This window comes from Gopherus flavomarginatus, chromosome 17, assembly GCF_025201925.1.
Source record: "Gopherus flavomarginatus isolate rGopFla2 chromosome 17, rGopFla2.mat.asm, whole genome shotgun sequence".
Classification (NCBI taxonomy): Eukaryota; Metazoa; Chordata; order Testudines; family Testudinidae; genus Gopherus; species Gopherus flavomarginatus.
In genome coordinates this window covers 19999981-20027432 of record NC_066633.1, presented here as the reverse complement: position 1 = coordinate 20027432, position 27452 = coordinate 19999981, and the positions used below count along the sequence as shown (strand labels likewise).

At 46.8% G+C, this 27452-nt stretch overlaps 1 protein-coding gene across 1 annotated transcript; it reads left to right on the top strand.

Moving 5' to 3' along the window:
* Positions 1 to 44: 44 nt before the first annotated feature.
* Positions 45 to 26199, top strand: UAP1L1 (UDP-N-acetylglucosamine pyrophosphorylase 1 like 1). The gene is made up of 9 exons (XM_050926369.1): positions 45 to 333; positions 9945 to 10149; positions 12672 to 12847; positions 14132 to 14304; positions 15170 to 15363; positions 17411 to 17551; positions 19745 to 19930; positions 21451 to 21517; positions 22997 to 26199. The coding sequence occupies exons 1-9, from the start codon at positions 45 to 47 to the stop codon at positions 23081 to 23083; spliced, it is 1518 nt and encodes a 505-aa protein (XP_050782326.1). The 3' UTR covers positions 23084 to 26199.
* The last annotated feature ends 1253 nt before the right edge of the window (positions 26200 to 27452 follow it).

Sequence of the window (27452 nt, the reverse complement as noted above, 5' to 3'; positions counted from 1 at the left end):
GCGCAGGGCTGCAGCCGGCTCCCGGGGCGCGTCCCGAGCCGCGCATGGCGCCGCCGGAGGAGACCCGAGCGCGGCTGGCGCGGGCCGGCCAGTCCCACCTGCTGCGCTTCTGGGCCGAGCTGGCCCCGGCCGAGCGCGCCGCGCTGCTGGCGGCCCTGGCGCTGCTGCCGGCGGAGGAGCTGGGCGCGCACTGCCGGCGGGCGGCGGAGGCTCGCGCGGCGGAGCGGGGGCCCCCGGAGCGCTCGGGCCGCAGGATGGAGCCCGTCCCGGCCGAGTTCCTGGGCAGCGTCAGCCGCAGCGAGCCGGCCACGCTGGCACGATGGGAAGCGGAAGGTGGGTAAGCGAGCGGCGCCCCGGGGCTGCAGTCCTGCTGCCGGGAGCTGGGCGGGCTTTGCAGGGGCCGGTTCGCCTCGGCCCCCCTCCCCGGGGCCCTGCTTCCTCGGCCCCCCATCCCCATGTCTTACCCAGGGCCGGGTTAACTTTTTGTGAGCCCCCTGGGGAATAAAGGGGACAAGAGCACAGGGCGGATTTGGTTTAAATCATGATTTAAATCACTAGTCAGGAAGACTCGATTTAATCATGGCTTGCTATAGAAAAGTGCAGCCTTGGTGGTGGTTATAAGGTTAATCCATAGTCTTCACAACTCAGCTAGATGTAGCTTTCGTTGTCAGAAGGTACACACTATGCACTTTTAAAGTGATCTATTTTGAAAACTTTTCAGGTTGGTTTTACAGCTGTATCAGAAAGTGAATGATTGTTTGGTTATTTCATTTACCGAAGGTAATTGAAGCAGATGTTTATGAAGTCACTGAGAGGTGAACTATCGCCAATTCAACAGGTTAATTATTAATATTCGGAGGATTTTCTTGCCAGGCTGTATTAGGAGGAGAACATCACCAGACAGACATTTACATTGTTTTATTTAACTAAAATAACAACATTATGTATTCTGGATTTTTTTCTTTAACAGCAAACATATCGTGTTTTAACAAAAAAACATATGTCCTTGCTTCTCACAGTTATCTCCAGACTTCTTCTCCTGATCCAGATCTATTCCACCCCCAACCATTTTCTATTCATTGAACTTTTTGAAACTTTGCACTTTTAGACAGTGGTAAGGGATTGACTGTGTACACAAATTTGCAGAGGGATAATAGGGTTGAGGTCTTATTTCTCACCTCTATTTAAATACATAAATAAATATAAACATTTTTGCTGTTAGCAAACATGTTATCTCTGGAGACACAAATCCACAGTTTGAGTTCTGCAAAACTAAGCATCTCTGATGGTATCTTCTAGACTGAGCACTGAGTCCCGTTGGGTAGATAGAAAGATTAACCTAAATAATCTATACAGAAGCCCCTGGAGCCCCATGAGATTGTGTCCCTAATCCATGAACTATTGGAACCCATTTACAAAACTTTTCCTAAACATCACATGAATATATTGTCTCATACTGTAGAATTAGAATTTATAATCCCTGTTCTATGATGAGATATCTTAGGTTTAATGAAGATACATTATAGCTCAATCTATAGATACTTTTTGAGGAAAAAACCTATTTTATAAAAAAAAATCCGATTTAAATTAAATCATATTTTTAAAAAAAGAATCATTGATTTTTATCCCCCCTGACAGGGAGGCATGGTGTGTGTGGGGGGGAGGATTGGTCGCCAGCTGGAACAAGGCAGGGACCAGGGGCAAGATGAGCACAGTGGGACACGGTGAGGAGGATTGGTCCCCAGCTGGAATGAGGCAGGGGGTAGGGGCAAAAGCACAGCGGGCCGGGAGCTAGGGTTGGTTGCTGGAGCATGGGAGGGGCTGGGGTAAAGTGCAAGCACAGCAGGGCTGGGGAGGGGGTAAACAAGATCCCCCCTGCCCACGTAGAGCGGATACCTACTTTCTCCCTGGTTCTAGCCCATTCTCTGAGTCTCGCTCTGCACTGAGCTGCCCGTCCTCCAGTGTGATGAAGTGGGGATGTTCTTAATGTTTTCTCTGAATACTGTGTGGGTGCCTCAGTTTCCCCTATGCATTTCTTAAGTATCTCAGTGGTGGGATAAGGGGGTGTGATTATTGCAGAGCCCTAGGCAGGTGTGACGCTGTCTGCACAGAGAATGGCTGATACCCTGTCTCCTGGCAGCTGATGGCCTGGGCCCCGACCCTGCAAGGTGCCAGCTGAAGGTGTTGGAGAACAAAGAGATCATTTTTAAAAGTGAGAGGACTAAGTCTTAAGGGGAGGGGGAAGCAAGTGATGGTGGGCTAGGGAGTGGAGAGAAGCTAATGGGCAGGGCCATGTCTGTTGTACTGCCCAGGTAGGTTGGAGACTGTGGGGATCAGTCAACACAGTATCCCCAGACCAGGTGATGTGACAGCCAGTGGTGGATTTAGAGCTAGTGGGGGCCCCCCGTCCCTGTGCTCAGCTTCATTTTTGGGGCCCCTCCTTAGGAGAGAAGGTTCTTTTTCTTGGCTGGGTCCCATCTCCCCCAGCCCCCGTTTTTCATTCTTTTTTTCTTCCTCTTCCTCCTATAAGTAATAGCAAGTAAATGAAAATAAAGTGAGGTACCTTGATTGTTCCTGTAGTCTAACTTATTTTTCCACAGAACACTTGAAAATCGCTGGGGGTCTCGGCAGGCCACTTAATGATCTTTCCAAATAGTGTTTGTACCATTAGCTAACTATTATAAAGTGCTTTGGATGAGAGCGCTTTATAAACAAAAAAAATGTGAAAAAAGTTGGGGTGCAGGGTCTGGCCAGGGCTTAGGGTGTGGAAGCGGGCTCAGGGCTGGGGGTGCAGGGTCTGGGAGGGAGTTAGGGTGCAGGAGCGGGCTGAGGCTGGAGGTGTGGGATCTGGCCAGGAGTTAGGATGCAGGAGGGGGCTCAGGGTTGGGGCAGGAGGTTGGGATGTGGAGCGCTTACCGGGGGCAGCTCCTGTTTGGTGGAAGGAGTGCAGGTGGGAATGTGGGGGTGTGTGTGCAGCAGCTCCTGTTTGGTGCGAGGGGTGGGGGTGTGGATGGGGGGGTGCAAAAATCAGGGCTGGGGTTGTGGGGGTGTGTGAGGAGAGTGCAGGAGTCAGGGCTGGGGTTGTGGGGGTGCTCCCAGCCCCCTGCCTTGAGCAGCTCACAGCAGGGGTGTGGAGGGGGTATGCCCCAATTCCACCCCCTTCCCCAAGGCCCTGCCCCACCTCATCTCCACCTCCTCCACTGAGTGGTGAGCGTGTTGTGGCCCCGCTCCTCCCCCTCCCTCACATCGGCAAACAGCTGTTCAGCGGCAGGGGAGGGAGGAGCTTGGCTGCTGGTGGAGCCTGCCCTGCAGCAGGAGCCAGAGCGGTGGGCGGGTGGCAGAGAAGAGGGGGTCGGGTCAGGGCCCCTTTGCAGCGTGGGCCTGGTGCCATGGCAAACCCGGTACTGGTCTTACCCATTCCCCTAGGCTCAGCCGCGTACCCAGAGCTCTGCTACTTCTTACCCTGTTGGGGCTGATGCTGCTGGACTTGGGTCTTTCCTCCCCCTCCCTCTGGGCCTGGTTACTCCTGCTGGGTTTTCTGCACAGAGGCCCAGTCACTGACACCTCCCACACCCCTTTTCCAGAGGGGAAGGTGAAATCTCTCCCTAACAGAAGGTGGGCATCATTAGGAAAGGGTAGAAAATAAGACAGGAAATATATTGCTTCTATATAAATCCATGGTACGCCCGCATCTTGAATACTGCGTGCAGATGTGGTCACCCCATCTTTAAAAAAAAAAAGGTACAGAAAAAGGCAACAAAAGTGATGAAGGAGATGGAACGGCTGCTGTATGAGGAGAGATTAATAAGACTGGGACTTTTCAGCTTGGAAAAGAGACGATTAAGGGGAGATATGACTGAGGTCTATAAAATGATGACTGGTGTGGAGAACATAAATAAGGAGATGTTATTTACTCCTTCTCATAACAAAAGAACTAGGGGTCACCAACATGGGGGTCAGCTTTATATAATTTTTGGTGGTGCCCAGAATGGGTCTAAGCATAGGACAGACCGGGGCACCCACCCCGGGCCCTGCGCTTTGGGGGACCCCATGCTTCAGAGGGACATGGGGTCCAGGACAGGGTTCTGGAGTCCCAAGCTGGCAGGGAAAATGGGCTCAGGGGTAAATTCAGCACGTCCGGTGACAGTCCCAAGGGCGTCTTTGTGACTGAACCTTCACACCCAGCCCCAGCCCGCCCTGCTCCCCCCTGCCCTGCCGACTCCCAGCGTCACTCGGGGGAGGGGGCGGAAGCTGGAAAGAGAGGGGCAGGGGCTTGGGGGAAGAGATGGAATGGGGTGGGGAGGGGATGGAGCAGGGGCGAGCTGGAGCCGGGTTGCTCCCTGCTGCTGGTGCCAGGCCCCCACTTGCCCCCCAGGGCACCCTGGACCCCATGTCCCCTGAAGCACTTGGTCCCCCAATGTATGGTAAGCCCAAACATTACCTTCTTAAATATTGGTGGCGCACGGACACCACGGGCCCATATAGATCTGGATTCTGCTTTCAGTGGGGAGCCAGTGCAAAGAACAGGACCTGCGCCTACTGAGGTCAATGGCAAAACTTCCAGTGAATTCAAGGGGAGCAGGATAAAGCCCTGTGCTGCTTCAGTACTCCTTAGAATGCAGCCATCCGATTCATAGAATCATAGAAGATCAGGGTTGGAAGAGACCTCAGGAGGTATCTTGTCCAACCCCCTGCTCAAAGCAGGACCAACACCAACTAAATCATCCCAGCCAAGGCTTTGTCAAGCAGGGCCTTAAAAACTTCTAAGGAAGGAGATTCCACCACCTCCCTAGGTAACCCATTCCAGTGCTGCATCACCCTCCTAGTGAAATAGTGTTTCCTAATATCCAACCTAGACCTCCCCCACTGCAACTTGAGACCATTACTCCTTGTTCTGTCATCTGCCATCACTGAGAACAGTCTAAATCCATCCTCTTTGGAACCCCACTTCAGGTAGTTGAATACTGCTATCAAATCCCCCCCTCACTCTTCTCTTCTGCAGACTAAGTAACCCAAGTTCCCTCAGCCTCTCCTCGTAAAGCATGTGCTCCAGCCCCCTGATCATTTTTGTTGCCGTCTGCTGGACTCTCTCCAATTTGTCCACATCCCTTCTGTAGTGGGGGGACCCAAAACTGCAATACTCCAGGTGTGGCCTCACCAGTGCTGAATAGAGGGAAAGAATCACTTCTCTCAGTCTGCTGGCAGTGCTCCTACTAATGCAGCCCAATATGCTGTTGGCCTTCTTGGCAACGAGGGCACACTGTTGACTCATAGCCAGCTTCTTGTCCACTGTCCATTCTGTGTCAACAACGCCATTTGCTGCATTTCTAGGAGAGGAGTGAAGAATATGGTTGTTATTTATGGGTATTACTGTCGTGCCCGGGAACCCTAGTCATGAAGCAGGACCCCATTGTGCCAGGCGCTGTACAGACCAGAACAAGATGGTCTCTGCCCCAAGGAGCTGACGGTCTGAGTATAAGACAAGAGATGGATAAGATGGGGGCACATAAGGAAACAATATTGATCAATGATGGAAGGAATTTGTGAAGGCAAAATGTAAATACTTGAGTTGGAATTGAACCAGCCGCTGGGGCTAAATGTGCTGCTTCTCTGCTTGGAGGTGCTATCTTAGGAACCCTCTTGCATAGAATAACCTTGCCCGGGTGTGCGAAGGTGCAGCTCAGTTTTGCTAAAGGTTTTGATTAGCTGATGTTCAGTCCAGGGCACTGTGGGAACAGGGGTGGAACGCTCCAGATGCAGCTCTTCGCCTCCTCAAATGCTCACTGAACTGGCCTGGTTTGATGCCAGCTCCCAAGTGGAAGGAGATACGCTGTTCCCTTAGTTACTCTTCTCACTCTAGTATCATTAAGCTAGACCCATGCAGCAAGCTGTGCCGCCATATGTGCCAGACGCTCGCTCACATCAAAAAGAGTAATCACTGCCAGAGGAAAACCATGTCGAGAGCCCGTTAGATGTGCACAGGGAGTTTTCTACCTATATCTGATAAATATACATCCATTTTATTTAACGTCCCTGTTAGGCTATATCTGCGAGAGTTTCTTACACTGCTGTTTTATGGCATTTGTTCAGTCATTGCACGGACATCCCTTTAGCGTTTTGGCACTGACATTTGAAGCCCATCTAAGCCTTGCATTGAGGCTCCAAGCCTGAGTCCATCTGCTATTGTTTTTTAATTTGTTTGCAGATAATTAGGCTGACAAATCCAGCCAAGTTCTTAAACACAAGAGTGCTAACAGACGGTGTGGCAAATGTTAGTGACTGAGGGTGCTCTCTGCTTGCTTACCATGCACCATTTGTTTGTCTTGCTGTAATTAAGCCTTATGCTTTATCTTGTTCTCTGCAGAAGAGTGATAGGCAAAACTCAATGACTGGCTTACCTAGGGCCTTTGCCTTTCTGATCATCGCTGCACCAGCATTGCAAGGCCTTGTCCACATGCACAAATTGTGGTGCTTTAACTGTACTGGTATAATTAAGTAGTACACACACACCCATCCCCCAGCGTGGATGTAGCTATTCTGGTATAAAGGTACTTATACCAGTATAGTGTTTTCCTGTAAGGGAAGGGAGAAAAATTGTACTGCGGTAAGGCATCTTTATATGGGTATAACTGCATCCACACAAGTGCTTGTAGCAATTAATTATTTTGGTTAACTACCAAAATAGTTAAATTGGTACAAAAACTGAGTGTAAACCTGGCCTGCAATGATTTCCCTTCCCCCACAGACTCTGTTTTCAATGCTGACCTCTTTGTCCAATTTTAAGCTATCACACCAACCCACGTGGCCCCACAGGAGTCCGTGATTTTTGCCTGCAGTTGAACCTGGTCAGCTTGCTTCTAGAACTGTGCTTAGCAGAGTCCAGTGTTGATTGTTATGCTGTCTGAAGTGGCTCATGACCATGAGCGCCTGCCTCAGAACAGACTGTCAAAAGCAGGGCGGACACCCCAAACTGGTGGAGTGTTTTATAATTAGATTTCACCATGCCAGTACCAAATGTGAACTCCTGGATCACTAGAACAGTGTTACCATGCAGGCACAGGCAGTTTCCCGGCTTTCTTGCCACCCCATCAAATTGCACTCAGTGATACATGGTCACTTATACCAAAAATCGAAAATATTCCAAGTTATTCCCAGTCTCAAGAGACCAGTCACTCACCCAGATAGAGCTGTATTCTAGATCTCCCACCAAAGACGTCGCTGGCAGCCAATTTCATAGAAAACTAACTATAGGTTTATTAGCTAAGAAAAAGAAATGAGAGTTATTGAGAGGTTAAAGCAGGTAAAATGTATGTACAGGTGAGTCACAGTCTATAATCCCAAAGGCTGGCAGAGATGTAGTAAATTACTGGTTTCCCAAAGATTTTTTCAGGGTACCCAGATTCTCTGCTTTGCATCCGATACCCACCTCTGTAAGAGTCTAAACAGTCCAGAGATACAGGATCTTTCCCTGAATCCGTGCTTATAGCTTCTTGTCACAGAAAACAAGCTGACAGGATCACCATCCAGGTGGGCTCTTTCTTTCTTTGGTGGCCAGAGAGGAGTCTTAGATTTCTGGTCATCACACACAATGATCATTTGCCTTCAAATGTGCACAGATTAGCACTTTTCTGCTAAAGTTCTTCATCTGCACATCACACAAGTCGTCTTTCTCATTTGATGGGTTATTTAGTTACAGCGGTATACAAAATGTAAATGTTTGCCATTACATTAGAACAGGATACAGGTAAGTGAGATCAATGCATGTAGCAGCCTTCATGAAGTTTAAACACCAAGTACATTCTGTGCAATTAGTAACCACTTTAATCTATGCTAACACACAAGTGAATTGGCCTGGGGCTTTGGCATGAGCTGGCACCTGGTCTGCCAGCATCACAGTGGCCACACAGTATTTCATGAGTTTTGCCAGCAATTAAAGCCGGTCAGCTTGTGTCTAGAGTTTTGCACTAGTCAGTATCACATCCCTTCCTTTCTGAGAGGGACATAAGAAATAGAAGTAAAAGAGAGTCCAGTTCTAGAGGAGGTTAATGGAGAATGAGCACATGCACGGTTCTCCTGCACTCAGAGCTAAAAATCCCCAAAGCAGGAACCTTATTTACATATCTCATCTGTTCTTTCAGTTGGGTCTAGCCTTCGATTTGCTGAGCTTAGCCTCGTGTGCAGTTGTACAGAGCACAGCTAGCAATATCTCAGCACGCAGTGGGCGGATGGGAGACGTGCGTGTGAAAGACAGAGGGCAGGCCAGCTGAGAGCAGAATAAGCACCTTTCATTTTTAGACCTGAGCATTTCTTTGCATTTATGTCGGGCTCTGTCAGCATCAATGAATTCTTATACACCCACCTCCGCTCAGGTTGGAAACTCCTTTTTACACATTGGCAAACTGAGGCACTTGCCCGGTGAAAGTCAAGTGAGGATAAATAACCACTGGAATAACTTACCAAGGGTTGTGGTGGATTCTCCATCACTGGCAGTTTTTAAACCAAGATGGGCCCTTTTCCTAAAAGATAAGCTGTAGTTCAAACAGGAATTAATTCAACAAAATCCTGTGGCCTGTGTTCCCCAGACTGTATGAGCACCACGTCCCTTCCAGCCTCGAAATCTGGAAAGTGGTTCAGTGTGGCTCGGTGGAAGTGAGAGAGAGAACTGCTCAGAGAGCGGCCTTGAAGGAAGAAGCTGAGAGAAGATGAAAGTGGGTAGCAGCAAGGAGGGATCCGTAAGAGGGGGAGCAAATGCATTTGGGGGCCTGCTGAGCATTGTAAAAAGGCCCCGTCATTCCCATTTTCTGCTCCAGTGGGGAAATGGGTTTTCTTTTAACTTCAGGACTGTCCCATTCGGAGTTTAACTTTGCGTAAATGCTCAATGTGATTGAACCTTCTTATGGGTTGTTGTAAAGTGTTTGCTTAATTGCAGTCTGGAAAAGTGATCTGTGTGCCGAGATGTGTCTTCTCACCCTTGGGGTGGTGTCCCTTTCAGTGCAGTGTGCTGAACAGTGACACCATGGTATGCAATTACACTGTTATGTAATTAGCTTTCTTAAGAGCTATTGTTTTGGCATTACCAGCTATTTTGGAAGTGATAATATCCCCCCTCTGCCTGAATATATCACCATGGTGAAGCTGAGCCTTCTAACCATAGACAAAGAACTGGCAGCAAACTCATAGCCAATGGGCCTAGTGCATCTTTCATATACAGTAACAGCACTGACACCAGTGAGGGGTTTTGTCCATTGCTTTTACTGTTGGAAGCTGAATCTTTGCTTTGTGTTGTGAGATAATGGCAAGACAGCCACAGGCCTTTTCCTTCTGATCGCGAATTTGGAGAGCGGGTTGCTTTTCTTAAGATTTAAAAGTGGTCAGGAAAAGAAATGGCTCCTTATTCAGTGTGTCTGTTCGCTGTGTGTTGGCGTCAAAAGCAAGATGTTACTCTTTGTAACTTTGCAGAGCTGACAGAACACAGCAATATGCTGGGCTTTATCCCTTTCCCCTGCAGATTTCAGCATTTGCCACAAGGGGGCACCTTGCATTTGTTTCATATTGGGTGTTGCCGATTTGTGGTAACTTGCAGATGGTAGGCCAGGAAGAAAAGCGCTTTACCACACTTGTACAAATGTCAGCACTAACTAGAGGTTCATGCTTTAAGATCAGGACGTCAAAGGTTCAATCCTTGTTGGCCACCCACCAATAGGTGTGGTGTTACACGTAATCTTTGAGAACTTGCTTAACTTCTCTGTGCCTCAATATCCTGACCTAAAAGTGGGGAGAAGGTCCATCCCTATCACATGGAAATGGGGAAGCTGAATTCTTATCTGTACAACACTGTGCTCCTGTGCACCCACAGAAGTGCCTGGAGCACTCGTTCTTTTTGTTTGCTGATCCGTCCGTTTCCTTCCCCTTGTTTTCTCTCGTGGGGCTTCTGTCCCAAGCAGGTTTCCGCCAGATCTCACAGAGCAAAGTGGCGGTGCTGCTCCTGGCTGGAGGGCAAGGGACCCGCCTGGGCGTGGCCTATCCCAAGGGGATGTACAGCGTGGGGCTGCCCAGTGGTAAGACCCTGTATCAGATCCAGGCAGAAAGAATCTGCAAACTGGAGCAGCTTGCCGGCAGGAAATGCAACACGACGTGTACCATCCCATGGTAGGTAGCATGACATTGAGTATACGTGGTACAGCAGGAACAGAACACCATTTGGGTATCCATCACCTGAGAAATTCGAGGCCAGAGCATTTGAAATCTGAGAGAGGTGGATCCTTCAGCCAATGAGATTGGGGTCTCTGGGAACTAACTATATTCGAGAATCCTGCTTAACAAAGCTTGTAACTTGCTGAAGTTAAGTTTTAGTCTGTAGAAAGCGTGTTTGGCCTGTCACCTTTCGTATCTCTTTCACTCCTACTTGAAATCACTCGCACCTATGGCTGTTGTTAGTACTAAACCTCATTCTTGTTTTATCACAAAACCATCTCAGCCCTGTTTTAGTGAAGTGCGGGTCTTCAGCTAACCAGCTCATTTGTGCCCTCTCCTTTCGGAGGTAGCAAACTTCTGTGAGTGTCCGGTGAGAGGGACTGACCGCTGCAGAAGGACATATCTAGGGAACTCTGGAATTGGGGTTCACTGATTGTTACCGCAAGGCCAGTTTGAACTGGCAGAGTCCTGGAGGGTTGCTGGCAAGACAGATGCACTGCTGTGTTGGGCAGGAGACATGGAGCTTTGCAGCAGCAAAGCTCACTCTGGCTGAAGCTGAGTGGCAATACAGTAGCTCCCAGTTTGGGGTGACCTGAGCTAGTTGTTGCACAAACGTGAAAAGAGCAGCCCGAAATAGGACACTGCCAAGGATGGGAGCCTTGAAATGCCACCTACTTTAAAGGTGGTTTATTTACAACTGGACTCATGATCCCATGACTGCCACTGGCTTATTTCCTTTTTCCAAAACCTCAAGGTTTCAAAACAATCTAAATGTGCAACATGCAAAAAGATAATTGTGTTGGTGGGTGAGCGGGTGGGGGAGGGAAAGAGAGAGAGCACTGCCTGTGCAATTATTAGAATAAGTTATTGCTAGCTCTTCGTCCTTAAAATAAAAGCAGGGTTCTTCACAATGTCACCTCCTTGCCTGGTCACAGGCAAAGCAGAGGCACAAAAACATCCCTGAGCCGTAATCCAGGTGCCGCTTGCAAGTAGTTGCCTAAATACCATGGTGCTGTAGGTTGCTCTGCTGTAGAGCTAAAGCCATATTAATGGAAGTATATCTCGCACTGCGTATATCTGACCGGATCTGTGAGTGCTTGCGGCTCTAGCATCTCTGGAAATCCGGCCCGTTATTTTTAGAATGTCAAATCTAAGTTGATGACATTTGGCGTTTGCCTGATGCTCTGTTCATTATGAAGCAAATAGTTGGAGAATGCAGCGCACCAAACCCGGAGGCCAGTTTATTGTGCAGGCAGGGAGAAGTAAGCCCCATGTACACATGGACGTTGGGCAGACCGGTGCTGGCGTGGCTGGTCTGCTATGCAGGAAGGAGACTCCCTGCAGGCTTATAGTAATGGGAGTTGCAGAGCTGCTTAGGGGGGAACTCAGGAAAATGAGCACTCGACATCCTTGTATTAAGGAAGAAAAGAAAATTAAAGGGAGGGGAAGATAAGGGAGGGGGAGGAGAAAGAAGGCGAGAGAGGAATAAAGAATCTGGGTTGTGGGAACCCACACACAGCTGTGAGGCTGGAAAATATTGCTGTATTTCTCTGGCAGAAAAGAGGCACTGGAAAGCTTTGATTCAATCTACTGAAAATTCATCACTGGCCCGTAAGACCTGGCACAGGTCAAAACCCACTTTGAACCCTTCTTCTTCCCTTTCATGATGTCCGTTTGATAAGGCAAAGAGGTTGTTTTGGTCCCTTACCTCGGTTGCTAACTGACCCTCTAACACACGGGAGTCCAACTCATTTTTGGACAGGGACATGTTTAATTATGGTCAAAGTATAAATTCAGGCCTATACTATTTCTTGTAGAGATCCTATAGAATTGACGAGAAATGGAACCACTTTGTAGAAGTTTAAGATCAGTAGCAGAGAGATTATTCTTTATGAAATGCTGCAGGTTATTTAAAGTCCCTATAGATTACATCTTTATTAAGTTTGGTCTATAGCAGGGATGGCCAGGGGTGGGCACCGGAGCCGCATGCGGCTCTTCAGAAGTTAATATGAGGCTCCTTGTATAGGCACCAACTCCGGGGCTGGAGCTACAGGCGCCAACTTTCCAATGTGCTGGGGGGGGCGGAACTCACTGCTCACCCCCTGGCACTGCCACAGGCCCTTCCCCTACTCCACCCCTTTCCGCTCCCTCCCCTGAGCCTGCCGTGCCCTCACTCCTCCCCACCCACCCCCAGCCTCCTGCACACCACAGAACAGCTGATCAGGAGGTGCAGGGAAGGAGGGGGAGGCGCTGATCGGTGGGGCTGCTGGCGGGTGGGAGGTTCTGGGGAAAGGGAGAGCTGATGAGATGCTGCTGATGTATTACTGTGGCTCGCTGACAACATACATTGGTAAATTCTGGCTCCTTCTCAGGCTCTGGTTGGCCACCCCTGGTCTATAGGATTTTTCTGTAAGGGTATGTCTTGCTGTGCGTGTGTATTAACTGCATTTCATCCTGACTGTTCTGGTCTCCTGTAGGTACATCATGACAAGCGAGTTTACACTGGGGCCAACAGAGACGTTCTTCGTAGAACACGATTACTTTAACTTGGATAAGAACAATGTGATCATGTTTGAGCAGAGGATGCTGCCAGCTGTAACGTTCGATGGGAAAGCCATCTTGGAACAGAAGGGGAAAGTTGCCATGGCACCAGGTACCCTGCAGTTAGCACGTGATAGTCACAGGGGGAGTGTGTGTTGAAATTCAGCCTCTCTCTTGGGCACACAGGGGACTCCCTGCTGCCAAGTATATTAATGCTCCTAATTCACTTGACCCTGGGAGTTCAGATAAATGCATGCGGTGAACAGTCATTGAATGACAAAGAGCGTGATGATCTCACTGTGCTGGGTGTTCGCCCACATCGCAGAACCTTTAGCCCAGTCTGGGAATATTGACCGGACTGGAAGAGCAGGGACTGGTGCAAGGCAGGGCTGAGGTGCACTGGCAGAGCTGTATGTGTGTGGGATGAGAATGGAGGAGGGGGCAGGATTATAATAAGTGCTGCGTGCCAGAACTGAAGTCCATCAGCAGAGCTGCTTACGGGCTGCTGGGCCACCCCCTGCCTATGCTATGCTGGGCTCCAGTCAGTGCTATCGATTTGCCTGCAAACCCCAGAGAGAAATGCTGCCAGGCTGGGGAGTGATCACGTGGCTGGGATTCTCTCTAGAGGAAGTAGGGAAACATCTCTCTTTTCTGGCAAAGTCTAACTATCACCTTAAAAAACAGTGGCCTCTGCACCCAGCTTGTGCGTGATTAAAAGAAGCAGCAAATCTGGGGAAGTGATGTGCCAAGCCTGTATTGCTGCAGGGGTATCTCCTCCAATGCCGAGTGTAGCGCTGCCTTCCCTGGGAGGTCTTTGGAGTGTTGTAAAGGCTGTAGCCAAGTGAGGATGATCCACTTTATGTGTATGTTGCATAAGTGTTCAAGGTGCCTCATACAAAAAACAACACAGTTAAAGGGAAATTCTTTAAAACTGCTGTAAAAAGGTAGTAGGCCAAAACCACACTGAATTTTTTTTTTAAAGCTGTATTTTAACTGTGAATGACTCTGAAGCTTTGGAAGACAAGTGTGTCTGTCATTTCTCCACCTCTGTTTAATTCTTCTGTGGCACCTGCCCTCCAAAGGTCTCGACACACTTTACAAATGTCAGTGAACAAAGCTCCGAAGCCCCTCTTGTAGCATAGGTCAGCGTCACTATCTCCATTTTACAGATGGGGAAACTGACGCACTATAGTGAACTGACTTGCCCAAGGTCACACAGTTTGTCCAGGGCAAAGCCAGAAGTAAAATGCATCTGAGCTGACTCCCAGTCCTGTGCTTTAATCACTGGAGAAACCCTCCATGTTATAGATTGTTCAGGGCATGTGGAGTCTGCATTCAGTCAACATGTGGTTTGAGTGGTTAAGGAAATGGGCCCCCTCTTTCTTTTGTATTCCAGATGGCAACGGAGGCTTATATCGTGCTCTAGTGGACAACAAGATCTTGGATGACATGGAGCGGCGCGGTATCCAGTATATCCATGTGTACTGTGTGGACAATATCCTCGTCAAAATGGCCGATCCCGTCTTCATCGGCTTCTGCGTGTCTAAAGGGGCAGACTGCGGTGCTAAGGTGAGGTGATGCTGACATTGGACCGCTCCCCCAGCGTGCCTGTTCGTGTGTGTCAAGGCTCTGGGGTGTATACCACGGCTCAGCAGAGTTCAGGTGACACCTGTCCATGCAGCTTCCATCATGATCCCGCAGGGAGAGCTGCACTAGTGGTGAATCTTGCATCCGGTTTGTACCATTGTAGGTGCTAATATAAAGCCCTGTGCCCCTTGCACAAGGTACCATGGCAATCAGGTTTAGATTATTTTATGGGCTTCATCAAATTGCACAGGAAATTACAAACTGAAATTGTTTCTTTTCTAACCCCCTGCTCTTCCTTCAGAGACCTAGAGACCAGGGGCTTATGTACGCTGGGGTGTCTTTTACAAATACACCAGACTAGGTGCTCCCTTAGTGGGGAATTAGATGGAGAAAGCTAGCATGTTTTTGTGACAATACAGCAGCAGGCCCCTGACACTTATTGAGAGAGATTTGTGTAGCATGCAATTAAAAGTGTTAACATAGATAAAGATCTTAAAGGAAGTGACTAGAAATATTTTGTATTTCATGTTGGGTCAAATGAAAGGCCCTTGATAGAAAAAATGTGCCTGAGAACACTCTGTTCTTGCTGAACATTGCATTTTCTTCCAAATGCTTTGGCTCGTAAACTGGTTGAATACTGTCATTAATAAGCCAGATACATGAGGGCAAAATGCACCACCAATCATGCCTGGTGCACATGGCAATGTCCCCTTTGTTGTGCTGCTATGGCATCTGAAGATCAGCATTTAGCAGAACCTCACTGCGTGTTTTCTCGCTAGCACCCAGCAATGCCAATGGAATCCCTGCCTCCTGGCTGCTCCCCATATCCTCTGTCTTGTGGCTGCAGGTGGTGGAGAAGGCCTATCCCACAGAGCCTGTCGGGGTAGTGTGCCGTGTGGACGGGGTCTATCAGGTGGTGGAATACAGCGAGATCAGCCTAGAGACCGCACAGATGCGGAGTCCTGATGGGCGGCTGGTGTACAGTGCCGGCAATATCTGCAATCACTTCTTCACGCTCGGCTTCCTTGAGACAGTGGCACAGTAAGTTCCACTGCACCTGCCAGGTCGCTTTTCAGACTGAAAATATCTGTGACAAACTATCCTGCCTGCTGTGGTTTCTAGCCTTCTGTTATGGGATAATCTCCTCCCAGCCCCCTTCTGCGGAAAACAGGTGCATCCTCTTAAGTCCCCAGCACCTTCTTCTACTCACAAGTTGCACTCACTGGTGTAACGAAATCACCTTAGTTACAACAGTGCTAAAGCTCAGGTCAATCTGGTAATTACTGAATTATGCTAAACGGGGGTAATTGCAGCTTAAATCCCGTCAAGTGCACTTACCTTAGAGATTTGCTCTGGTGTAACTGAATCAGTTCCAGATCAAGTCAGTGACACCAGTTCAAGTTTTCTAGTATAGCCAAGCCCTGAGTCTGTCTCTGACTCTGCTCTGGTTGAGGTTTCCGCCCATTGTTCGGAAGCCAGCCGCAAGTGGGGCTGTGATCTCATTTGCCATAGCAGCTCTGGCAGGGATGCGCTGCAGTTAGCTCACTGAGTCCCCAGTGAGGGGAGCCAGAGCTCTGCTGAGCTCAGCTGCAGTGTTGGCTGATTAAGGAGTCCGGTCATGTCAGTCATCTTCGAGGGGAAGGATTTTAATCCTGGTGCTGGGGGAGAGGGGTGAGGGCTGTGGGCTCATACATGGATGAAGAAGCTCTCTTAGTAAGATGCAGGGGAGCAAACCTTCATCAATAGAGCATGGGAACCTTGGCTTCCAGGCGCATTGCTATAGGGGGTTGGAGCTGTTGTTTGCGATGCCCAGGAGAGAGGTAATTCAGAGAAAGCAGCTGTCCGTCTGCTTTGAACCATTTCCTACCCACTGAGTATGATCCAGCAATGGGAGTTAATTCCAATGATCTTGTGTTTTGTTGGCTGAGTGTGTTCTCCCTGCTTCCAAAGAACTCCACCCCACCACTCTCCAGCAGGACAAGTTTCTTCACACCATTTACAGTTCAGTCCAGCTCTTATTTAAACTTGGTGGCCGGTTGGTTTTATTTCCCCCTCTCTCTGCTGATTGTTGTTGCGAATTTGTGCTCTCTGATTGCCTGTCAGATCTGGGCATTCCTGTAGCTTGGAGTTCCTGAACCTAAGCAGAATAACTGCCTGATTAGTTTCATATCAGGCCCTGAGCAGAGAGCCTTTGCTTGTTGATGGAATCACTGTGGTTATTTCATCTTCTTAAGAAAGTGACTCTACCTGGGCTGACAGAGAATAGGCATGTTTGGGGCTAGACAGGGAGGGAGAGAGCCGTGCAGCCCAGCAGTAACCTCTGGCAGATTAAGGAGTCGCACCCATGGGTTCCAGTGGTTGCATCATAAAGTTAAGGGACGGAGCAAAATTACTGGGCTCTGGCAAGAGTGAGTGTTGCCCCTAGAGTTGAGGAGGGAGGTGTCCAAGGAACCCCTGGGTGCCCCAAAGAGTGATGTTGGCGATTCACTAAGAGGCACTCTTCTCTTGGCCCAGCACAGTTCCGGGGACACTACGCTGCCAGAGGACCCCTCTCCTTGGGTGAGGTGCAACACTAAGGTGGTTTAATAGGTGGAGACAAATCCAGTGAGATTTTTTTAGTTTCTGTTCGGTCTGGAGTCGGGCAGATCTTTTATGGAGTTCAGCGGTAGGTTTGTCTGAGTAAGGGGCTTTGGCTTTGGCCTGGGATCACTACAGAGCCAGTGGAATTAAGGTTCCTGGTCAAATTCCAGCTCTAGCAGTTCTTTTTAAAAAATTCTTTCGGCAGTTTCAATTGGACACAGAATTCTTCTTCGCTTCCTGCCCTACGCGGGTTGTGTGGTCGGTGGCACAGAATGGCTGCCACGTTTCCCCACAGAGGTGGCTGCATTTCTGTGATCAGTGAAGTGACCCGTAGGCACAATTTATTTATCTGTTTGTAAAGAGCTTTGGAATGAATGGCACTGAGAAGTCCCGAGGTACGGCTAATAGGAGTAATAAGAGGTCTGCTTCTGAGACCTGAGATTTCCCCTGCCTGTGTTTTGGGTATGAAGTAAATGAACCTGGTTCTCCTCATCTTTCACCCTGGCAGGAAATTTGAGCCCCAGCTGAAGCAACATGTAGCCATAAAGAAGGTGCCCTACGTCGACGAGGAGGGAAATCTGGTAAAGCCGCTAAAGCCAAATGGGATAAAGCTGGAGAAGTTTGTGTTTGATGTGTTCCAGTTCTCTAAGTTAGTGACAGACGTCAGTCTTTTCCTTCTCCGTATTCTCTTTGATTGTGGGTTGCAACAGGCCTTTATGGGTAGCGTGGACTTTGAAATTGGCAATGGGGAGGCTGGTGAAAAGACTGCTGCATCTGCTGGGGTCTTCCGATACTGTGATGGCCCAGGCACTACCAGCTTCATATTTCACGTTCCCTGTAGGGCATGCTGTGTTCTGGAGTGCATAGCCCCAGCACCTGTGAACTCTGCTTTGAATGTCTGCAGATGAATGACTGCCCGCTCCACTGGTTGGTGTCTAGTGGCGTGGGCCTTTGCCCATACGTGAAACAAGGAAATCCCATGCAAAGCCTACATTTGCTAAATTCTCAGCCATGAGATTGTAAGCCCTCAGAAGTCAGGCCATCTAGAATTGCAGTCCCTATGGCAACTGTGACTCGGTTACATTTTACATGCATATTATGTAATTAATTAGCACCATATACAGCTGTACCACATGTTATTTAAGGATTGTATGGCCAAGTTACAATTGCTGTTGGAACAATACATGTTGCCTGTCTTTTTAATGCATGTAAAAAATCAGTCTTAATGTAGCATTAATCTGAGGGGAAAGGGAGTTGCACTTAATAGCTCAAGGATCTACCATCATTCTTATTCTAAGATCTGTTTTCCTGGGTCTAGAATACAGTACTAAATCATAGACTATCAGGGTTGGAAGGCACCTCAGGGGGTCATCTAGTCCAACCCCCTGCTCAAAGCAGGACCAATCCCCAGACAGGTTTTTACCCCAGTTCCCTAAATGGCCCCCTCAAGGATTGAATTTATAATCCTGGGTTCTGGAGGCTAATGCTCAAGCCACTGAGATTCACTCCAGGTTGAAATATAAATACAAAGGAACCTCGGCCTGAATGTGGTGGCTTCTTGTTTTTAGATTTTAAAATCAATTTCTATTAAAGGGATTTAATTTAGGATTGAGCTTGCCGAAGTTTGATCCAGCTGTTTGCACCATACAGCTGCTTGCACAGTCTGGGGAAATCCTGTGGTTTTTGGGAAGGTTATTTTTTAATAAACAAGTATCCCTGAAGGGGCTGCTGACACAAACAAGCCCTATTGAGCAACTCAACAAAAATAAACCAGTGTACCACGGTGGCAAAATAATTCTGCTACAAAAACAGATCTGAGTTTCAAGCTTCAAAAGGACTCACTATAAGCAATGGTTTTTAACTGTGGCACAATGCTTTGACAGATGCCTTTCACATTTGAAATGCAAAAATATGTAGGTGTTGCTTTGGGGAGATTCTGTTCGCATTTCCCATTATTGAAACACAGCTCTTTGTAGGATATGTCTACACAGCCCACGGCAGCGAGCCTCCCAGCCTGGCTCAATAGACTCAGCTAGCAAGGCATGGGCTAGACAACTGTGCAGACAGCTCGGACTGGAGCTCAGACTCTGAATCCTAGGGCAGGGGCAGGCTTTAGTGCCTAACCTCCAGGCTGAGACACAACATCAAAGCGCTGTCTACACAGCTGCTCTTAGAACACTAGCATGATCTCCAGCCCGGGGTTGGGAGGTTCCTTCCACAGCTGTGTAGACACAAACTTAATATGCTTCTTGACTGTATTGTGCAGGAGGCTTGTTCGTAAGCAGGACTAGCGTTGCTGACCCCAGCCCCCTCCTAAGGAAAGAAACTAATTTACTATGACAGGTTCTTGGTTTAGAAAAACTGGGCTTGGAGTTCAGCTGGACCTGTTTGTTCGTAACAGATTTTCATGTGCAGCATAGCAGGGCTTACCAACCTAGCTTCCGGCCTTACTGCTGCCATTCAGTTCCCACTGCTTGTAACCCACCCCCTGGGCTCATGGTCCCTTATCACCCTTCTAGCTGGGGCTTCCTAGCCAGCAGGCTGCTGCACCCTAAAGGTCTCTCTCTCCCCAGGCCTTCTGCCTGGGGGCTCTGTGAATTGTCACCTGCTTTCTTCACAACAAACTTCCTGTCCAAACTGCCCTTACGTACTCCTGTGCTCCCATCCCACGACCCTTGTATTCACTCACTCTCCGCCTGGCTTCGTTCGGCTGGGGCAATGCTACATCAATGCTCCCTAGGGTAATCCCCCACCCTGTGAAATCGGTACATGTCTGTACCATCAAGAGAGGACCAATATTAAGCTTTTTCTCTTTTTCCTGACCCCTTCTCTTCTCTGATAGGAATTTTGTTGCATTTGAAGTTTTGAGGGAAGAGGAGTTCTCCCCATTAAAAAACGCCGACACAGCCGACACAGACACTCCGACCACAGCTCGGCGGTCCCTCCTTTCTCAGCATTACCGCTGGGCTCTGAAGGCTGGAGCCAGATTCCTGGATGAAAATGGCAGCAGGATACCAGAGAAACTCAAGTGAGCCCCTCTGTGACATGTTCTGTTATTTCCCCCTCAGGCGCTACCAAATCTGGGCTCGTTTGTGGCATTTTAGGCTGTTGCATAGAATTTGTTACTTTTTGGGGTAGAATTTCCTGCAGTGGTGGTGTGGTTCTTGTTCTTCACCAGGCCTTTCGTTAACATGCTGCTGGAAATCAGTACTGATAACTGCCACTGCTGCATTAGTGATCAGTATGTAAGGCTAAGATTTAGTCATGGGTATTTTAAGTAAAAGTCATGGACGGGTCACAGGCAATAAACAAAAATTCACTGCCCGTGACCTGTCTGACTTTTACTATAAATGCCCGTGACTAAATCTTATCCACACCAGCCCTGCTGTACTTGGAGTGGGAGTGGGGGAGGCTTGGGGCACCACTGCACTCGGGGCGGGTCTGGGTCCGGTCCCATCGGCCACTGCTCTGGGGGACCCCCGGGCCAGCTGCCTGGGGCTGCCAAGCAGCGGCTGGTGCGGCTGCCTCTGGGGCCACTCCAGCAGCGACAGTGCGGCTGGCTGCGAGATGGCTCCAGAAGTGGCCAGTGGCTGGCCACGACAGCTGTGGAATTTCACGGACGTTGTGGAAAGTCATAGAATCCGTGACTTCTGAGACCACCGTAACAAACACGCAGCCTTAATCATGGGAGGTGGAATGTGTTCTGGCTGCAGGTCACAGGGCAGCCAGTGTCCGGATCCCCTTAATGGGATCGAGACACCCATAGGGATAAACTCTGGCAGAAGCGTCTGCTGACAGAACATCCACTGAGAGCTAAGGTTGCAGCAGTGTAGGGTAGCCACAACCGGAGTTATGCCAAGGTTGTGTAGGGGCCCATGCATCCACAAATGTCAGGGATGCTGTGTGGAAAGGGGGCATGGCCAAGGCAGTCAAGGAGAGTACTGAGTCAGTAGTTCACTTCCACACATTCATGGAGCTCTGGCAGGATTTAAAGCTGACTCCCGAGATAGAAATCCCAGCACAGAGAACGTTAGTGGCAATACTGCCTTTGTTGCAGTCATTCTTCTCTTGGCATTAAGGGCTTAGCCAGCACCACAGAGGTGTAAGTTACCCGATCTGCACAAGCTGTTCTGAACAAGGTCCCCAGAACTTCTCATTATAGCAGTGTTTATGTTCTGTTGGGTACTAACATCTGGTTGTCAGCTACTATATAACAATCCCCATTTCAGATGCTTCCTTTCTCACACTTAATTCACACAAACTTAACCATCATCTCATAGTCCAGTAAACCCAGAACTTGAAGCTGTTAACATGAATTGAAAAGCACATCATCAAAATCTGCGTGCATTTGGTTCTTTTGATTTGAAATAGCTAGGAAACATTAACTCTTCCTATTTACCCATAATCCAGGTTCAAACTGTCACGGGACCTGGGCTTAATCTCTGGATGTAAACTATCTCTTGCCCTTTTGGTAGCCTGTTCTGTTCGGAGAGCTATCATTGTACAGACATATAAAGAGAACGATTAATCCTGTGTTTTATTCTTTAGTTTATCAGGAACTGAAGATCCTCCTGCTGTGTGTGAGATTTCTCCATTAGTGTCTTATTTTGGAGAGGTGAGTATAATTGTCTCTGCAGATATTTTTGTGTGTGCGTGTGTGTGTGTGTGTGTCTTTCCTGTTGAAAAAATAGGTTTCTTCACCTTGCAGTTGCTTGGAAGTAGGGTAATGGTTAGACCAAGCGGCCTGAGATTCATTTTGCTTCTCATTTCTGGCTGTGCCACTGACTAACTGCATGGCATTGGTTGACTCCCTAATCTCCATGTGTCTCAGTTTTACCCATCTATAAAGTGAGATTTGTAATACCTCCCTCTCTTGGGGCTGTGAGACTTTTTCAAGATTTTATAAATGCTTTGAGCTCCTCTGACTAAAAGCTTTCTGGATGTGCAAAATATGATGATTAATAAATTCATCGGGCCAAATCCTCAGATGGGGTAATTCTGCACACCAATTTACATCTGATAAGTATCTCTCCCATAGTGAGCAAATAATACTTAGCAACAACACTGCTTGGTATACGCTTTGCCTTTCTGAAAGACAGGATTTCAGAAGGAATCTGTAGAGTCTTGCTCCTGAAACCGATAGTCTTTGTAGGACAACTTTTATTTTTTTGGTGTGTATCTGAGGGGGTGGGAGGAGTCGTCTCTTCCCCTCACTACTTACAGAATTATGTAGGAGAGACTTTCTTTCTGTGTTTCTAGCCAGGGCATGGTGTGGAAGGAAGGATTACCTACACCGCTGGGAGAAGCCCTCCTGTCAGCATAGGTAGTAGCTACCCTGTGGTGTTTAGGGGTAGACAAGCTCCTAGAGGGTTTTTGTGAGCACTTAGGTCTTGTCTTAACAAGGGGGAAAAAAGTGTGTTCTTAATTCATGTTAGGTCATGCAGGACAACTAATCTGAGGCAAAATCCTAGTGAAGACAAGAGCAGTTTGTAGTTTTATGCCATGTTCACAGGTTGCGGTAAAGGCAGATGCGTCTATGCTGCTGTGGCAACCCTAATGTTTTTAGCGCACTAGTTCACTCAGAGCTATCACATGTGTGTCATCTGCCCCAGCTGAGAGTTACTTGGCTCAGCTGCTGTGTAGACATAGCTAAAGACTATGAGGGAGCCTAGGGTTAAACTCTTCCTTCTAACACATGTTAACTACAAAATGCCTTGTCTTCACTAGGATTTTGTCTGGAGTTAGTTACGATGTGTTTACTAACCTGCATTAAGAACACACGTTCATTCCTCTTGGAGATGCACCCTTGGAGGTCTGTTGCAAGGGGGTTGAGCTGTGCCATTCCCACTGACTTTACTGGGCACTTGGTGGCTAAGCCCCTTTGCACCTCTGTGGAAGCCCAGGGTTCATCTTTATAGCATATTGCAGGGGAAGCTGGGGCTGCTTATCTGTACTTGTTTCTTTAGACAGAAAATCTTTAGCCTCCTGGGCTGTGAGTCACCCTTCCCCGGTACTAAATGCACTAAAAATAACAACATTAACCAAGTCCGATGTGTTTACAACCTAATTGCATATTGTTTTCCTATATTTTCAGGGTCTGGAGGCACACATGAAGAACAAAGACTTCTATTCGCCCTTTATACTTGATGAAAGCAAAACAGAAATGCTGGAAGATGCTTGAATGAAGGAAAAATAAAAATCTGGCCATCAGCTCTATGCTGGGAACAGACACTGCTAAACCGCTGGCTTTGTTATTAATGATTGAGATAATTGATTGGGTAGCAATTATGCTGACAAATATATACACGTACTCTAATTCTGTTTGCTAACTTTGAAGGCAGCATCTTTACCTCAGCATACTTGTATGTTCAGGTATGAATGAAGTTAGATTTGTGCTCTCAGTTACTAAACAGATTTTATTTGTGCATTTAAGCCTTTTCCTTTTATATTAGAAGAGCCATTGGGACCAATTCCATCTGCTTTGCAGTTTAACGAGTCTAATTCTCCTCTCACTACTTCTGATTCCCACTGACATTATTGGAAGTTGTGTGTGAATATGAAGATTAATCTGATGCCCAATTCTGTAAAGGGCTGATCACGCTCAAGTCCCATTCCACCTTGCAGGATTGGGTCCTTTCTCCTGAATATCTGGTGGTGGATTTTTGTTTTTTTTAACCTAATCCTGCAAAGATCCCAATTCTGCAATCATTGCTGATGAACGGTGCTCACTCAAGGAGCCCAAATGCACAGAATTGGGGCTTCTTTCTTCATTGGAGCTCTTGGTGTGAAGAAGTGTTCCTTAACAAAAGGGTTGCAGAATTGGGAAGTAAAGGTTTGCATGTCCAGGAGTCACCTCACCAACAAAATATGAAGGAGATATGCAGGTCAGAGGGATTCTACCTGGCACAGTGCTACATCTTAAGGTTGTGATCTAGTCTTTAAAAATCAGTATAAAAAGGTTTTTACAACATCTTTCCACTTCTTTTGGCCTGAGGTGAACTTTTTTCCCTTTTGCTTTATAGCATATCTCTAATGTTTGGACTTTATCTAAGTGCCTTAAAACAATAATTGGAATAAATCCAGGTGGTAGAGAAAACTGTTAAATCCAAAGAACAAGAACTATATGTATCCTGTTGTAAAGCTACGCAAATATCTAGATGAGTTGATGTACTCCCTAGAAGACCTCTGCTTTCCCCCAGGGGTACACATACCTCTGGTTGAGAACCACTGCCATAGAGCATCTGTACACCACTCATAGTAGGTTGGTTCCCGCTGCAGATGTGGCTGAGTGCACTTCCTGTTTAAGAGGTGCACTTGTGGTAACAGAGGTCATATATTTAAACAGTGCAGGTGTTTTTCTAAAAGTTGAATATTTTTATGACCTGTAGTAAGTAAATTAATAATTGTATTTGGTAGGACAAGATTTAATCAAATCTCATGTTTCAGGGTTTAAACTAATACAGTGGCCATAAGATCAGATCTTACTGCATTGTACAATTGAGTATACCTGCATTTCATTTATTTTTTGTTTAATTTTAAATCCGAAGGTCAGGGCAACTATCAGAGGCAGGGTATTGAACTTGGGCTAAATGTGTTGAAGCAAATTTTCATGTAGCTTTGAATTTTGTAAATGATTGAATGAACTACTAATACTGCTTGAGGGCACAGAAGACCAAAACACATCTTTAAACCATTTCTGTTGATCAGATAAATGCGGGGAGGGATAGCTCAGTGGTTTGAGCATTGGCCTGCTAAACCTAGGGTTGTGATCTCAATCCTTGAGGGGGCCATGCAGGGATCTGGGGCAAAAATCTGGGGATTGGTCCTGCTTTGAGCAGGGGGTTGGACTAGATACCTCCTGAGGTCCCTTCCAACCCTGATATTCTGTTTACTCTCAGTATAAACTATGTCAGCAATAACACGCCTTTACAACCTAGTGGAAGGGTGTGTCCAGTATTCCTGCCTGCCTTGAAGTGTTGTATTACTCTGATTGTCATAACTTCCTTCTTAAAGTTCTCTCTAAATAATGTTTAGTGAAAAGTGCAAGGTTGAGAACCTGGGTTATTAATTAACAGAGCACGAGCAGCAAACTGCATCTCAATCCTGACCTAGAAGAAACACACCTGTAAGGATGAGGTAGAAGTGCCTTCGCCTTGGACGCTGGACTCTTTGACGCTGTTGTTCTTTGTGATGTGGAATACCAATCCACTGAGATCACCAAAGTCATTTCATCCTTATAAAAATATACGGAGCGTCTATTGACCAAATACTGCATTTGCAGACGCAGTTCTACAGATATCTTCACGGTCAGAAAATTTGTCACCCAGAGTCCTTTCCCCCCACTCCCAATAACAGCCATTTTATAAAGCTAAAGAAAGCAATTGGGGAATATATTTAATTTGGATTCTGATATTTCAGCTGCCCTAACCGGGAAATTGTTGAATCTGTTATTAAACGTAAACCTTTTTATAAACTAAAAGAGTTAATTTTTAAAACTCCTGCCTCTGAACTGTACCCAGAATTTTGGTGAAATATAAAAATAGCCTGTAGAGTGATTTGTAATTTATGCAGTGGGCGCATAATTTCTTAAGAAAGAATCTAAATTTAGTCTGCCAGATTTGCATGTGTGAGTTGTATCTGCACATGAGAGTTGCAAATGGCTATTTGCACATGCAGATCACTGATTGCATTCCTAATTACTTCATTAGCATGTGTAACCAGTATCTTAAAGATTGATTGTAAATTTGGCACTTGCCTGTGACAGTTCAGTCTATAATCTAAATTGCAGGATTTTCCTGAGGTAATTCTGTTTCAGTCAAGTTCCTGAATGATAGCTGAAGACAAATCTCACAGTATCTCTGTGAGTGATGCTTGTTGTCAGGCACAGGTTTATCTTGAACTACACTGTGCTCAAAGGACACTTTTTTCCTGCAGAGTGCCTCTGCCAAATGAGTACATTTTCTTCAGAGCCTGAATTACAGTTCAGCCCAACACACTTTCATCTCATGAACATGTAGCTCCTGATACAGGTTTTTATACTGTGTTCAAATAGGAGCTGAATGAGAATCCTGAACGGTCATTTTCTGACTCCTTGTGCCTTAAACTGGAACATTAAAATGGATTGGAAGGGAACTCCTTAAATACTAATTATGTGTATCTGTTATGTATCGCGTTAAAATAACTCTAGAATTTAGGATGAATGACACTTTACAAAACAAAGGGAGATCACTCTTTTATGTCTCCCAAAGTTTTCTTGACTACAGTTCTATAATAAAGATATCACTATGATTTCTAGTAGGTTTTCATCTGTATTTCTTGCATGTGGGTAATACTCTGGTATTTTGTCCCTGGATATCATGGATGTTGCCACTGCTGCTGTGGAATACAAGCATAGTATTATTGATGATCTGTTTTAAAGATATTGGCATGGTGCACTTTCTTCCAGGATTATGACAGAAACCCAGAAATGGAGCACAATAGATGAAGTTTGACGTTATGGGGGATGTATTTTTCAGCAGAACATTTTTTCATAGTGTTGATTTTTCAGACTTACCAGCTTTAAATTAAAGTAGGATAACAGGCTATGTGATGGAGTTAAATGTGGGTCTAAAATAGGTGGTGTGCCTCTTGATAACATACAGCTGAGCTCTAAATTAAGTTTCACAGCTGTTGTTTATATAGAAATTTACACCAAGGTAATAAGTGGAATAACACTTTTACTCAAACATCACACATTAGCAATCACTTTTAAAGGGCACCCTATTTATGGAACAATCCACAGGAAAATCCTAGTGATTCTTCACAAGTGGCAGATTGGTGATGTCTCTGCTGGTTTGCTGAGCTCTAGTACTTTGATAATCCAAGGAGGATCGTCGTACATCCTCCCATTCCCTCCTCCACCTATCAGGCTGAGTCTGCAAAACAAGCTGAGTTTTCAAACTGCATGAATTGATGATTTATTACCAAAGGAAAATAAACACCTGGAAACCAAACCAAATGCCATAGGACTCTGTGAATTCATTAGTCTTTGTTTCTGTAGTTTTATAACTACCAGACTAGTTTTTTATGTTTTTCTCTCTTTAATCCTCAAACACTAGACAAAGTTAAGGCTTTCAGTTTTATTTGTAAATCTAGTGACAGATGGTCTCCCAGCTAAGTACTAGCCAGGCCTGAGATGATTTAGCTTCTGAGATCAGACAAGCATTTCCTGTTAATTTAGTGCTAGTCTGATAGTGGTGAGAAATGAAGTCCACTTGTAGAACTGATAGGACATGGGCAGCTGCAAACTCTCTTTCCCCATTGTGCTTCAGACCTGACCTGGAGGGAGACCTACCTCTAGAGTGTAGAAGATTGGATTGTTTTCTGAGGTTACAACATAGTCTACTGATTATGGTCAATGGTGATGGTAGGCTTTGTCCCATTGGACCTGGACCACTCAGGATAAAATAGTACTGAAAGAACCAACCCCATTCACATCATCTGCCAAACAGCTGATAGTCGATGTTGGTTTTTAGTCACTGACCTTCAAAGCAACGAACTAGATCTAAAAG

What these genes read in the sequence shown, in the direction of transcription:
- UAP1L1 (XM_050926369.1), top strand. Translation starts at nt 45, where the DNA reads ATGGCGCCGCCGGAGGAGACCCGAGCGCGGCTGGCGCGGGCCGGCCAG. An exon ending in ACGACGTGTACCATCCCATG is followed by an intron (nt 10,150 to 12,671) that starts GTAGGTAGCATG and finishes GGTCTCCTGTAG; the next exon opens with GTACATCATGACAAGCGAGT. An exon ending in TTCCTTGAGACAGTGGCACA is followed by an intron (nt 15,364 to 17,410) that starts GTAAGTTCCACT and finishes TCACCCTGGCAG; the next exon opens with GAAATTTGAGCCCCAGCTGA.